This window comes from Xiphophorus hellerii, chromosome 16, assembly GCF_003331165.1.
Source record: "Xiphophorus hellerii strain 12219 chromosome 16, Xiphophorus_hellerii-4.1, whole genome shotgun sequence".
NCBI classification, from domain to species: Eukaryota; Metazoa; Chordata; class Actinopteri; order Cyprinodontiformes; family Poeciliidae; genus Xiphophorus; species Xiphophorus hellerii.
Window position 1 is genome coordinate 20,724,086 of NC_045687.1, and position 16,081 is coordinate 20,740,166.

Below are 16,081 nucleotides of genomic sequence, written 5' to 3' on the forward strand. Positions count from 1 at the left end.
ATTCCTTTTTGAGAGCTGGGAAGCTGTGGGGGTTTTAAACTCTGTTTAATTGGGGACCAAAATTGCAACATTTGTTACATTTTCAGTTGGTGCTGTTCTCTTTTAACAGTACTGTGTCTAACAAACCAAACACTCTGAAAAACCTGTCCTCCTTCTCGCCTGTGGTGGCGCTGCATCAAGAACCAGACAAGGAAACGATAAATAACCTCTGAAGACGACTTCCATCTTCACGTGGTGGCGGAGGGGTTAGCGCGACCCACATTCAGAGGCAACGTGGCCTCAACGTGGCTGTCACGGGTTCGACTCCCAGACCCGACGACGTTTACCGCACGACTTTCTCCCTCTTCTTCCCCCTTTCCTGTCTGCCTACTTTTAAAAAGGGACACTAGAGCCCATAAAAAGACCCCTTGCGGGGTGATATAAAAAAAAAAACAAAACAACTTCCATCTTTACAAAATGAAAACAAAAATGGAGTAGCGTCAGATTTTAGCAGTTGTAGGACGGCCAATTTCTCCTGCTAGGACAAGACTCGCGTGTCCGTTTTGGTTGCATTTACCCAGAATGCCCTGCGCTACAGTTTGCTTCCTACTTTTTTTGCATTCGAACCTCGCCAGAGTTTACGTCAAGGTTTTCAGGTACGCCACGGTTTGATCAAACATTCAAACTTCCCCAAACCAAGCAACTTTCTAAACAAATTAAGAGTTTGACTAAAGCGAACTAAACAGGGCTTGTGTTGAAGCACCATAAGTGTTTATTCTGCATAGTGAAACATGTGACTAGAAAGTGATAGAACATTTTGCTATAACCCTCTATTGTTTTAACATTCACACACTTAAGTTTTTTGATGAACATTCTACACAGCAGCAACCAGCAGTTCATTATTTTTCCCCACTGAAACAGTCTTGTTCTTTAAATGTTCAATTGATTACAACAACTTCACTACATGTGTTAAGAGTGTTCCTGCCTCAACACGCCTTATTTCAAGTGATGTGTCCGCAACAGGCTTCTGCAGAACTCAATGACAGGATGTGGAGGGAACTTTCTGTGAACCCAGGTTATACATTTTTTTAAAAAAAGTAAATTGCACAGAAAACCTGAATTGCAACACAAAAAAATGAAAAGACAGCCCAAGGCAATGACCAACAATGAGCTGTTTTACTGTGTTTTTATTTATTTATTTTTTTATACTTTAGTCAGGAACAGCCAGGCTGTGCATTTCAGTCTGTTTTCCTGTGCTTTGTGGAAGCTTTCATTGCATCTTAGTGGGATTTTATGATAGACCCAAGCAGATAGTGATAAATATATTCTGACAACAAGAGTCAATGCTTTGTAGAAGCACCTTTTGCTGCAGTTAAAGCTCCCAGTCTGGTGAGGCATCATGTTTCTCACACTCCAATTCTTCTATGCAACTCCCTCATGTTCTGCCTGACTGGATGGAAAATGTCAATTTCTCTGTTTTGCTAGTGTTTCGCTATTGTATTTAGGTCTAAAAAATTAAAAGATTGCCCAAGGCAATAACTAACAACGAGCTGTCTTCATACAGTATTTTTTACTTCATACAGTATGGAGACAGCACCCCAACTCTAAATGATAGAGTTAGAGTGACACTACTGGTGTGAGTCTGTTGATTGAGTAACAGAAAAACCATCACTGCTTGCGTCAAGAAGAGACATACTATTGCATCACTTTTCCCGTCACACTAGTATGATGCCACGTTGGAGGTTTGTCCACTTAAGAGTCCAGCTGTTGGTGGAAACACTCTTCTGAATAAGCCGGACAGTAAAATAGCATACCAAACCGCACCGACCCATACTGTACTGCACAGTGGAAACAAGGCAATAATGTTTTACAAGTAGGTTGAAAAGCAGGGCACGTTCTTCCACATGTTTGGTGTCTACTGGGTGGACTTCTAAGGAAACGTCTTATGGCTTTTTTCTAGTGCAATCAGTTTCATAGAATGCACAGCTAAAGCTTGTCCGGTTGTCTAACCGTGCATGTGTTACCTGGAGGGTGGGTGTGTAAAGCAGCTCTTTCTCTTTGCAAAGTGTAAGGGAACAGTGACTTACTTTCAGACCTTTACAGAAGTAGATGAGATTGGCTTCACATGCAAGTATCAACTAATTGCCGATTACAAAAAATTTTTAAAGGAAACCGGAGTCTATTTATTGGTGCACCCCTATTGGTGTCAGACTGTTCCTGCTGTGGTGTGAATATTTGCAGCACCTCTATTGTTACCATCAGACACTTAATATTCCCTCCTCCCCCCACCCCACTAACCAGTCCATTAAACTTCTCCACAACTTTATCTCTGATATCTCTGGTGTGTTCATTGGTTTTTACGTTGGGGAACAAGTGACATTCTACAGAAACAGACAAAATTTATTAAATAGGGAACAAAATGGGCAAAAATCTAACTTTTCTTCTACTTCCCAATTATGCTGTACTTCTTGACGACATCAAATCTGAGGCTGTGGCATGAGAAATAGTGAGAAAGTACAAAGGGTGTGAAAACTATCGGAAGGCATTGTGTAGAGCCTATATTTGTAGGGGATATGTACTCTATGCTGGTTATCTTTCAGTGATTAACAGATCTTTTACTTGGCTACTTGCAGCTCAAACCCAACAATATTTATGTAAGATAACAGGATTTCTGTAGAAGAGATTTACAGTGGGAGAGAAAGCAAGCCCTGAAAAACTCAGCTGATGCGTCGAACCGTCTTTTTTCTGATGTGCAGCAACGTGGAAGTTGATTGGTTGAGAGAATAGTAAGCAACCTTCTAGTGCAAAAGTGTGAAGGGAAAAAGTCACAGCAGTTGCTTTGAGTGTTGAAACAGCTGGTAAATCCTCAGTTTGTTCAGAAACTGAGGATTTATTTTAAACGGCGTAATATGCGACTTATTTAAAAAGAGTATTCAGCAAAAGAGTGGGAAACTGTAGAGTTTAGAAAAAAGTAGAAACCTTTCTTAAATTAGACTAAGATTTGAAAAGAAATTCCAAACGTGCAAGGCAGCTCTGACCTGTTACTCCTCATAAAGTACAACAGAAGTCAAATCAATATGCAAAGCGTTAACATGCAATGATGCATCATTAAAAAACAGGGATCTTAGGAGTGCAATGGACTTAAACCCCATCACTACCAATAACGTAATTTTATAACTGCCAATTTGTAAATTATGGCTCCAAGAAGTGATTATGAAAGCGCTTCAAGAGACACAAAGTTGAAATGTGAAACTCCACCAACGTTTGCAGTGTGCACGTAAAGTTGGTGGGAGTTTTCTTTTAGACACAGGAAGCTGCTGGGGGTTGGAAGAGAGAGAGAGAAAGAGATCGAGGAGGATGTGAAAGCAGCTAAATTGTAGCATTAACCAGAGCGTGTTGAGATGCAACGAGACAAAGATGGGAGAAATCGACGCCGGTTTAGTGGTAATACTTGAAAATGGAGCAAAGCCAAAGAGCTTACATGGACCAGACAACGGTTTGCTGTGGTACGCCGTATACGCAATTCAGATTTTCCGACGCTGGCTCAGGTTTCTCAAACAGGTCAATGTCCTTCATGAAGGTTTCAATGGGACATAATATATATATTCCAACAACCCATCAATGCACTTTAAGTTTCAGCAATGATTATAGTCAGATAAGTTATTCTAGCATAGCTGTATTAGCCTGGTTTCAGAATCTCTAGATAATTAAGTTGAAAGTTTTTTTTGTTTTTTTTAGGCTCAGCACTTCTAGGTAGTCCCTGATGATTCTTGGGAACTGGAAAGCTGTTAACATAGGATTTCTTTTTTTTAAACATCTAAAGTACTGATCGGGTCACTGACCTAAAAGCTGTACAAAAAAATAAATAAATGAATCTACTGCCATTTCTGCTGCATAAGAGCTGAAAAAGAAAATCACTAATCTAGTCGTATTTTGTTCAATTTCTAAAGTTTAAAGATTACATCGATGCCTACACGGATATTTTCGAAGTGTGTTTTGAAATGTTTTGTCTCTTCCTCAGGCAATCCCTGTACAGTTAAGTCCAAGGTCATTTGCGTGTTTGGGAGGTAGGAGGTTAAAGAACTAAGAAGGTCACTGGGTTTTTTGCCTTTCTTGTTTTTTCTTTGGATGAACACACAATAAATGTGTTATTTTCAGCTACAGTGCAAAATAGAACAAACAGGGAGTGAAGGAACAAACCCTTCAGTCCACGGGCATGTCGCACCTCAGCCCTGCTTCACGAGAAAAAACCCCCAAAAAACAAAACCAAACAAACTATTTTATGTCCCATTTCATCATCGGATCCTATATAACGATATGAACTAACAGCAGGTTCTGTACAGATAGAGGGATTGTAAGACATGCTGCAGGGGCATGGTTCAGTGATCTGCTAATAGCAGCAAATTCGGTCAGCTATAAAGCCTGTTAATCTTTATTTATTTAAAGAGGAAATGAGAACAAGTGTCCAATGCTCAAGGCAACGACAAGACATCATTGTGGCCTACACTTGCTTGTTGCTGTGCGACTCTAAAACCGTTTGCTCACACAGCAAATGAACAAAAAGAAAGCTAAATTTTGATTAAGTTTGTTCTCCTTGGATACAACTGACAATAATATGGAAAGGCATCTGGCTCAAATTGACCTCAAATGTTCATAATGGCTGGTTGGTATATTATGTAATTTACAACTGAATGTGTACACGCCGCATCTTCAGAGTTCAGTACTAAAGATATTGCAGCGGGCGACTTAAACCACTCGGCATGAAAACCAGAGAAAGAGGTACAAAATGGTTAAATACACAAACACGCAAATGAGTTGTGGAAACATCTGCAAGCGAGACCAGACACTTACACAAAAAGACAAAAAAAAAAAAAAAGGGGATCTCAAAAGGCAAGAAACTTCCCCTTTTTGTCCATGCATGATGAGATATCATTTTGTGAAACTGAGCTACTCTGCCTCAAGTTTAAGGAATGCCTTAAACTTTTACATTTGCACTGTAAGAATATTTAACACAAGTCTTCAAAGTTGTTTAGCACAACGTCGTAATGAAACATGATTGAAAACTTGCTGGTTTTAACAACCGATCGACTAAAACTGATTGAAGAGATAAAAAAAAAAAAAAGGAAGGGTTTTTTCAACAGATCTGCCTGCCATGTACAGATAACGATGGAAATGTGCTTTGTATACAGTATGCATATATACTAACAACACGTCATGACTGTAAAACGGAAAAAGAAAAACATGCAATAGGATTGCTATTCAGTGGGGAACCTGGACTTCCTTAACACAGATGTGAATATAAACTTTTAACCTATGTGGTTGGTAGCCTTGCCAACACCTAAAAATCTCTGAACGACGCAAAACGTTTGACAAAATTAGGCGATGAGAAAAGTATCAGATCAGACAGACTAAAAGAAAATTCATGTCGATTTTAATTTCCTGCTTGAAAATAGTATCTTCTTTCACTTTAAAAGCAATCGCAAGCTTTTAGGTTGGCTGCAGAGAAACGGAAAACAAACAGTGTATGCATGGACGGAAGAACCTGGGAACTCTGAAGGGAGTTGAGATGGAGGTTTTCTTGCTGCGAGGCAACAGTGCTTTAAAGAAAAAAAAACAGTATAGCACACAAATACACGAACAGATAGAATCGACAGACTTGAAGGTGTAGTTTAGACCTCAGAAGCGCCATGTTGCATCAATAATCAACATGGCCTAACAATGAGGGTTTTTGTTTAATTACAAGAATGTAGTTATGATATCAGCAAAAATGACGAGGTGATTTTAACAGAAGAACGTATTAAAATTACAAAAAAAAAAGTTGTTTTAGTGAGAGGAAAAAAAAAAAGCCTGAATGATTAATTTGTTATTTTTCGTGTTGGAGTTTTCAAAAAATTGCTAATATTGCGACTTTATTCTTGTATTATTTCAACTCTATTTTCGTAACATTACGACTATTTTGGTAATAAAAAAATAATTAGCCTGACCCTTACATTTGATCATAGTGTTAACCTAAATTCAAAGCCCAAATAAATAAAACAAGATGGCAGCCATGGGCTTGCTGACATCACAGCGAACTATGAAAACACAAGGAGAGCTTTGATGGGGACAAAAAAAACCCCAAAAAAACAAAATACTGATTTTTCTAAAACTTAAATCTTCAAAAACCAGAAATTACATATCATCTAATGCAGAGAAAGAAAAAAGAAAAAAACAGCAACTACGTAAAGATCAAATGACACCATGTCTTTGGTAAAAGTGAATATTTGCTAAGGCTCTACATCGTGGGTGGAAAAAGGTTGTTTTATGCACCATCAAGATAAGAGCCCATGTTAGTAACGTAGCCACTATCTCTGAGTGAAACTGAAAATAGAGTGAGATTAAGGGATGCTGTACACATGCAAAGCCTTAACACGTTCTCTTATGAGAGGCACTCTTTGTATTGGGAGCAGAGCTGTTTAGTATTAGCATCAGCAGATAGCGCTGGTGACAGACCCACAGGATGCAGGGTGGACGGTCTCGAAGGAAAAAACGGCCTTACACTCAGCTGAACCTGAACTTCTTGGTGCTGTTCCCATCTGCGGTCAGTCCTCCACAAGGGATTCGATTTGTCTCAATCAAAATTACGGTTTTATTTGGAGTAGTCAAAGTTGGAAATGGTTATATTTTTATTAATATGATTATCATGTTATCAAGCTACTTAACTGGAATAAAAGCAAAGCCAGAAAAACTTCAGACAAAAAAACAAGGATGCGTTTTTGGCCGACTATGTTTTATGTGAGCTCAAGTCGTGACCAAACTGAAGGCAGAAGAGATGAGCTGAGGCAGCCTTAAAAAAACAACAACAAAAAAAACAATTCTTCTGAATATAAACTACAGTAAGGAGTTCTAAAACTTCCTCACTCATCCCACTAAACAGGCTCTCAAAAAAATAGAAAGAAAAAACCTCTATAGACTACAACTCCATAGCTCTGAATGTGATTTTTTTTTAAGTGTGTGTCAGTGTCAAGGATTTTTCTGCTAATGTCTGGCTGACTTCTGCAGACAAAAAGTAAAAACAAAGAAGTCTAAGTATTTGAGTTTCCAACACACACACAAAAAAACATATATACACCCCTGATTTTTTAAAAACCTGACCTGCCAGTTCCAATTTTGGCCAATACCGATTTTTTGTCTTGCAAAAAAAAAACACACAAAATATAATAGGGTTGCTAAGCTGGGTTGTGTTAGCCACACACATGTAATATGAAGTCTGAAGGATGAGACAGGTTTCTCCTGTACAGTGTTTCTGCAGGTTTCACGTCTCATATTTAAGACCTTTCTGGAGAAAATGTAAGATCCATGTTGTGACTGGAATGCACAAAACTGCAAATAAATCAATGGGTTAGCATAAGGTGCTAGCCAATGGCTAAGACGAAGGTTGTCCGCTATCTGGTGACACATTTTCCCTTACCCATGATGGACGGAAGTAAGCTACCTAGCTTTACCCTTACATAGTATATTAGCAGCTGCTAAGCAGTAGCCTCAACCGCCTAGTGAAGATGTCTGAGTGTAACTCAAGGTTTTGCGCAACAGTCCTGCAAAAAAAGAGGAAACTACATAGGATTAGATAAGATGATGGTTCTGACAACAAAATTTAAGACTTCTGATTAACGTATTTGCGGCCAACTTTTTCCCCCTCAATACATTTAAGACATTTTAAGACCTTTTTAAGACAGCCAATATAAGATTACCCACAATTAAGAAAACTGAGGCCGATTTACCGGTGCACTCTTTAAATATCCTTTTACTGTAATTTTTTTTGTTACTTAGATTTATTTCCCAACAAGACATAGCAAGACCAAACATATGTTGATTAGTGACCCCAACCTTGGTAATCACTGATCACATTTCCACAGAAACCAACTAATACTTGATGTCCAATTCAGTAACAAAAAACAAAAAAAATACAAAGGTGATATTCCGTCAACTTTTTGGACGGTTAAAAACACACAAAAAAACAAAAACAAAAGAAGAATCAGCAATTTTACATTAAACGGTTAAAATTAAGAGGAACAGAATGCTTTCGCTTCATTTAGACAAATATGGTAGAAGTCCTGTTTGGCTCAGCGTTTCCTAAGCTGACTTTCTCTGTGCTTTTAGGCCTCCTGCTGAGATAAGAAGTCTTTCCAATACTCTGCTGAAACAGCACTGATCCCCCTGTAAGAACAGTAAAGTAATCCTCGACGCCCATTGTTGCATAAAAATATTTTAAATCTAACATTGTTTGAAGTGTATAATTTTCTGTAAAAGCCAAATCAATGAGCCAACTCCTCCTGCATCAATGTAAATCCAGCGCTGCCTGTAGAAGCATTTCGTCGTTCAAACAAACAGATTCCATTAAACGCCCTCAGAGCTGAGTGGCTTTTTACATGTGTTCTTCTTAAGCTAACCCAATTTAATCAATTGGAAGCTTAACAGTAGTCCTTTTATTTCTGTCTTTACTACGGACTACGGTTGATTCTCCAGAGAAAATTGATCAAACTTACAGCCAAGAACAGAAATTAGGATTCTTAAAGATGGCAAGGAGATTCAATACTGAATTTAAGTGAAAACGGATTCTATTTCAATCTTATTTTGTGAACAAATACATCAGAAAGCATTGATCGTTAAGTAGATCCAGAAAAACTCCTTAAATTGTTAATAGTCTCTAAATTTCAATATGTCTTCCTTTGTACAATAATTATCTTCTATTTTAATGATTGTTTTCATCTAATAGAAAATCCAGCCATTTTTTAAATGTATCCTGCATGAAAGTTGCTAGAATTAGCAGCACAAGGGAGAACATACTCTTTTTTTCAGTGCAACTTTTCTCAGAACACCGCTGCTATCAAGCCTCCATTTAAATCCAAACCAAAACCAGGTGAATGATCGCCAACATTTCAAGTTTTCCTACCATACATAAGTCCGTTCATCAGCCAACTAACAAGCCGACGCTTACCTTGAGGACCTCTCCGCGTTTGAAACTAAGCTCGTCGTCGGCAGTAGCTTTAAAGTCGTATTTGGCGATGGCCTCCATGGTCTTGGTGACTCGCAGCAAAACAACTCGGCTGTGGTTACTCTTCTGTTTCGAAACCGACACGCTATCCCGGCCTCCGTGGTCGTCAGCTTTTCTCCGAGTCTCTCCTCCCGTCGATGACCCGTTCCTGTAGGGCTTTGACCTTACATAAAGGTCACAGGACAGCACCTGCGAACACAGGACAGCACGGTTATGCTCAGATTTCTGTTTTGCGGAGTGACTGCACGAGAGATTATGGTTATAAGGAAACATTGATGGTGAAAAATTGGAGCCAAATCTGAGATAATTAAAAGTGGACCTCCAATCATAAAGGTCCACTTTTAATTATAAGATTAAAAGAGGACCTTTATGATTGGAGGTCATAAAGGTCCTTTATAAAAGGTAAACATTTCAGAGCGGCTGGCTATCAAACATTTTCAGTCAGTCATCTCCTTTGCGGTTCATATTTGCTGTCATCTTAATTACGGGGAGCTTTATATTTTTGCTCGCAGACAACAATGAAAGCAACCATGCTTAATATCACAGCATTTTACACATTTTTCATTAAAATAGATAAAATCTTCATAACTATTAGAAGGTAGCTTGGACATCAGCTTTCAGTATTTCCATGGAGACAAAGAAAACCTCGGTCTCCTCAGACTCGGAGCCATTTTTGAAAGGTTTTAAATGTTGAAGCTGCAGCACTTTACAGTCCAAAAAAAAAAAAATCCAGCTGCAGCCGTGTGCGTGGTTACGGTTGCTAAGAGATGTGTCTCCCAAGCTTTCACTAGACGTAACTTGTTAGTTACAAATTTTACATTTAACTTTCGTTTCAGGAAATGAAGCTCCAGATTAAAACGGGTTCAGTGACATTTTGTGGGAATGTGTCTGTTATATTATGTACTGTTCTTTTAAATGAGATGCCAGCAGAAGTGGTGGGAGTTAAGAGTTTTCTACAGGAGTGCGAAGCATCCCACACATTGCTGCACACCGTCAGCTGGCTGAAGCGTAAAAAAACCCAAAAAACTAAAAGGAACAAAAGCATCAAACGTAACAGTTTTTAAAGTTACGCTGTTTTAAAAAGACTACAGTTAGCAAACTGAGCAGCATCTCTGTTAAGCAACTTACCCGGCTAATATTAGCTTGCTACACACCCAGTTTTACTCGACAGAGAGAAAACAAATGAATCTATAGGGAAATATTCAGAGATAAAGACACATTTACCTGAAAATGATTAGTAAATTAAGTTAGTTTAGCAGATTTCTGCTTCAGTCTGTGTCCAAAATTCTAATACAAGTTGTATCCATAATCGCTGTTATAACTGAGAGGATAACATTATCAATAATTGATGCTGCTTTTGTTCCATTAGGACCTCATGCCCACGTCATCGCTTTTTGAGTTTTTAAGTGTCGTTTTCGTCCCTAAAATTTGGCAGTCCTCAAAAACGTAGTTGACAAGACATTTCTAAGTAAAACTACAAAAATACTCAGAATAAAGATGAAATCTAACGATGAACAGAACCGGATGATTTCGCTTTTGAACAGTGGTGTTTTTAAAATCAGAAATTATAGGTCTGATCTTGCAAATCATGCCGATTCTGGAAAAGCAGCAACGCAACAGATTCATATCTCTCTCTCTCTCTCTCTGTCACACTGTGTGGCTGCAGTCCAGACATCAATTATTAATAATCAAGCTCGACATAAAGGCCACTTTACATTCCTGCGTGATTGCAGGAAATGAAGGAACAGTTAACCCAAACGACAGCAAAAATAATATTAAAAATAATTGTTAAAAACGCTTCTTTTTTTCTATTAAACATCCAGTCGGACAGTTTTGTTTGAAGACAGTCGTGTTATTTGAGTCATATTACTTTTTTACGTGTGGAAAACAATTAAAACGTTGACTAAATCAGCTTGCAAGGAAGTAAAAATGAGGATAAATCTGATGAATACCGCAGTAATATTTTTGTAAAATGTGATTTAAATACTGACATCTGTTGCAAAAACAAAATTTAATGTTTAATGTGTGATATTTGATTACAGACACAAAGCAGAGCACACTTATGTTCCTTTTAGATATGCCGGCTTCATAAAAAAAAAAAAAGAAAAGAAATATTAATTATAGTAAAATGCATGTTTTGTGACAGATTAATGCAAAACCAAGTTAGGAAAAGGTCTGGCTCGACCAAAAAGAAGTATGTTGTAATTTGTAGCTCTGGAAGACAAAATTGGAGTCTCCTGAAAACCGAATCAGCAGGTCAGAGCTTGTTTGTGATTGGGAACTCTTCAACAAGTCCCTCCAATCGCTGCATCCAATTACGACTTGCTTAAGACATCCACTTCCGTTGTCAACAGTAAAAAAAAAAAGGTACATTTTTACTACAATCAGAGATAATTCCAACACTATTTCCTGAGCAGGAAACCAACAGATACGTAAAAAAAAAAAAAAAAAAAGTCAGCTGATGGTGAAGCCGAGCCGAGAACGATACGGTGACTAAACCTAAAAGTTGTCCCGAGTTAGAGGATAAAAGGTGCGTTATCCTATTATGTTGTCTTCCCGGTGCGCCTCGGGTAGCGTTTTGATGAGATTCCACTAACACGCTGCTCTGATGCAAGTAAGTCCATTAAAACGGACGCAGATATCAGACACAAACTGTCACCCAGCAGTTAAAAGCAACCGAGTTCAAACCATAAACCTTAACGTGGGATAAATAAAGAAAACCCAATTCATGATGTATGGACGGTACGCCAAACTATTTTAGCAGGAAGGAACGGACACAGCAAAATTAGTCGTGATGTTACAAACGTTTGGCAGCCGAGGTTCGACAGAGAAACGGGTCATTAAAATACCCTCAAAAATTTCAAACGCCATCAGTATTCGACTCCCAGGCCATGAGGATAAATTCGGGCAGTATCGTGTCTGTCCCGTTTTAGACGACAGGGCACGTTCGAACTGTGTCCTCTTGACTTTTTTGGGCTTTAAATAAGAAAGAAGAAGAAGAAGAAGAAAAGATCGATTCCGTTCCAGGGAATAGACTGCGCCCACTGTTCTAGAACGTTAGAGTTAGCATGCCGGCTAACGGTCTGGCAACAATAACTGCGATGCGATTCTCAAACTTACTCCCATCTAATTCAACCGGCGGCGGCTAACTCACGACGACGTTTTTATAGAAGGTGTGGTGAAAGGGAAAAACGACGAGAAACCGAAACATTAACAAATAACTTGGGCCCCTACCGGGGAAATGCTGGCAAACGTGAAAAGGGAAGAAAACACCTTTTTTTTCCTCACAGCGCAAGCTGTTGTTGCTAGCGCAGAGGCGCAGCTAGCTCAGAACGCTGCCGAACTTGACTAACCGTCGAGGAATTACCGGACTACACGTTTTGTCTGTGTAAACGGGAAAAACAGAAGAGTGTCTTACCACTTGTACTATTCCGTTTCGAAGCTGTCCAAGTAAAAAGCAACACAAAAAAACCCCGCTGTGTCTGACGCTCTCCCAGCTTCCTCTAAAGAGATACCCCCACAGTATGTACAACGTCGCTCACAGCACAGCCCTGTCCTGTGAGCCCGAAGCTAGCTGGTAGCAGAAGGTTTTCGACGCTTATTTCCGCTTCCTTCCGCCGAGCAGTAAACTGCTTTTCAGCTCCTCCCTGTCGATCTGTGTGATTGTTTCGTTGGGTAAAAGTGTCACAATTTAATAATAATAATTTTTAAAAAGTCAAATAGCAAAGACATTTTTAAAATGTGTTTTTTTTATGCGATATCTACATTGAATAAATAATAAACGAGTATCATTAAAATTTGTATCAAACATTCCTAAAATACCTAATTAAATTATTTTTTTTGAAACCATTATTCAAATCTTTAAATTTTAAGCTTACTATGTAATAATATATTTATTCCAATTCTTAATTGCTTAATATTTCCTGTAATACTGTCCATGATTAAACAATAGCTGTCACTATGTTTCTTCTGATTGGCTAACATGTACAGCACCTAAACTGTTGACCAATTACCGTGACTGAAGAAGTATTAGCCCCGCCCACTGACTTTGGTCATGTAGAAATTTATGATGCACTGCGAGTGAAAAAAAGATAATAATCGTACCTGCTTAAAAAATAAATAAATAAATAAATAATTATATATATATATAAAACTGATTTAAACTGATTGTAATTTGTGTTATTTGTTTAAGTTTGAAGTAGTTGAAGACAGCAGACATTACATGTGTTTGTGTCAAATTACAAGGAATTACAGTGGGTTACACTTTGGCTCAACTTTCTCTGCCAGTTAATTCCAAAGAGAGCCACTGAAATTTTCTATGTGCGCTTCAAATATGTTTTAATAGCCTCGGTCAGAAAATAAGCGAACTGAGTGGGTCTAATGATATGTTATCTGATCGCTGTTGGGATGTTTGGTCGTCTTATATTGCTTTCATTTTTTTCTTTGCACATCTGCTTTTAATTTCGGTCTGGAACAGAGGAAATGTGGGAATACCTTTACAATGCTGCCCCCAAGTGGAATGTTGGGGTTCCTTCATGTTGACGAGGGTCTTCGTTTTGCTTGATTGCGTGCGATACAAATGGACTTCATATAAATCCAGAAGTGGGTAGAGTACCCAAAAATTCTCCTCAAGTAAGAGTAGCACTATTTTAACATATTTTTACTCAAGTAAGAGTAAAAAATACAATGCTGTGAAACTACTTCTTAAAATAATTTTTTTTGTCATGTACTCCTCAAATCTGGCCCTTATAGACTAGTAACAATGATAAATTCAGAATTTAAGGAAAACTGGAACCGGTTTTTCTTAAATTTGATATAGGTCATCCTAACTCTGACCCTAACCAGTAATGAATACACCATCCTTCGTTGATGGTGTTTGGGAACCAGCATAAAACTGATGGATGGAACTGAAAACATTTAGGCAGAGCAACAATATCATACATATTGTTTTTCTTTTTCCAGCAAAATAAGGCCACTTTTATATCACGATCAACTCATTGTGTTATCTTCAGTTGTTATGAAGATGCTGTATTTATCAAAAGGAAACTTAAAAGAAATTTGACTTTGCATTGCAGCGGTTTATGACATACAAGTTGGTTTGTGTCTTTGTAACAAGCTCCTACTCTTTACAACACTCCACTTTCAGGACATCATCACAACACTGCTTCTCCATGATGGCGTTTCCAGTCGTTTTTCAGAGTGTTGGACTAAGACGTAGTTTGTAAGGTAAGCAGACACGCAGTTCCTCCAGGTGTCTGATAATTGCTGCCGCCTCTAGTCTGAAGGAGCGGTGTGGGGAGGATGCCAGGGGAGGGCAGAAACTCAGTCATACTGATGATCCAAGAGGGCGTTTAGGGGCTCCTGAATGATTGACATGGGAGATTCAAGGATTTCTCAAACATGCATGAATGAATCGAGACAACACTCCGGGTGTGTGTTTGATGAGGGAATGTCATGCACAATGACAATATAATGCACAATATAAAGCCAACAAAAAACTACATTTTGCATGATGCCTCCCTTTATATCTCCAACATACTTTTCAGATTTTCATCCGTTTTAAAAATGAAAACCATATAACCCTTCCTACTACTTCACAATTAGTTGGAGAGGGATGTTTTGGCCTGTCAGAAAAACACATATTAGAATATGTGTTTGTTAAGTGACCAAATCTATGTCAATATTTTGGAAGTTTCATTGTCTCTCAGGCTGTCCAGTTCTATGTATGCAGACAACATTTCAATTGACATACATGTTTGTCAGACCAGCAGTTGGATAAAGAGGTTGTGCTGCAGACCGTCTCTTGCTCTTGCTGCAGTAGGGTAGGTTTAAGGGGAAGCAGCACCACACAACTTTCTTCCATCTCATTCACATTGGTCTAAAGAGATGCTGTAGCACATGCCGCCCCGGTCACTTTAGCTGTGCAAGAACTTCTTTGGGCAACCACGCTCACCACTAAACAGCCATCTGTCACCGCTGAACTGCCGTGTGTCGTCAGGAAACACCGTCTGTCAGAGTCTAGACACAATGACAGAGACATTTGCCTTTCAAACCGTATGTTTTAAGTGTCAAGATCATCTTTGACACTTCAAACAATCTTGAGTGAGAGTTCTGGTTGTATACATGTCCAGATATTTTGCTCCTGCAATGCGGCTACTGGGAAAGAATAAACCGCACCATCTTTGTGATCCCGCATTTCCTCGTACAGCATGTGGGTTTGTTGCGATAGGCAGTGAGAATTAGGAAGCCTTTTGCAACTCTTTGCATGAATATTTCATACACCCAACAGTAAAAATGGTTTTATCTAACAGTGGAGGACCATTAAAGTAACTACGCTCAGCGGTGGACTGTACATCTAGTAATTTGGCAGCCTGTGAAAGCTCTGCCGGTGATGTGTTCTCCTCTACAAACCAGAATCAACGAGAGTCTCAAAGAAAATATCTTGCATTTTAATGGTGCATTTTGGACAGTAGATAATAGTGTACATGTCGTTCTGTACATGACGAGGTCACGACCTTGCCAGAATTTCGGCAACCTCACCCTACGTGGTTGGTTGACGTGTGATATTGCTCTGTTGTGTAACCTAACTATCCAGCCACAGGAGATAAAGATAAAGAGATAAAGAAAAACTTCCTCCAAAGCAGATGTTGTCATCACAAGTAAAAAGGTTAACCAACAACTCTTCAGAGATGACTATTAAACTTAAGGTCCACCATAATAAGATTTAACAACTGAACGCAACATATTAAACCTGCAGTGCTCCAAACTAACTTTAAGTTTTATTAGAATGGTCTTATCTTAACGGTGGCAACAGATCTGCTTTATTGGAAACGATCCGTGAAGTAAGATGCGTCATGGTCTGTTGATGATGTGTGGAGGGCGGATGAGGGCTGATTGTGAAAAAAGAGCTGACTGAAGGCTGAATCAGCAGCCCGACTGGGAACACATGTGATGCGGTGCGCTTGAAGAGGCGGAACAGAAAAGGAGTTAAAGAAACAGCTGCATGACTCGGTTTGTTTCTGCCCAATGCTCGCTGCTTGGATAACAGAACGGAGCGTTTACCGCCGT

The 16,081-nt window shown here is 38.8% G+C and overlaps 1 protein-coding gene across 1 annotated transcript in view; it reads right to left on the reverse strand.

Annotated features, from left to right (window-relative positions):
• The window catches only part of grb2b (growth factor receptor-bound protein 2b), a 33,716-nt gene extending 21,090 nt beyond the window's left edge, over positions 1–12,626 (reverse strand). The window contains exons 1-2 of the mRNA XM_032587668.1: positions 12,432–12,626; positions 8,957–9,202 (exon numbers count right to left, since the gene is read on the reverse strand). Of these exons, the coding sequence (XP_032443559.1) occupies positions 8,957–9,034 (78 nt within the window). The 5' untranslated portion in view covers positions 9,035–9,202; positions 12,432–12,626. The remainder of the gene's footprint in view (positions 1–8,956; positions 9,203–12,431) is intronic.
• Between the last annotated feature and the right edge of the window lie 3,455 nt (positions 12,627–16,081).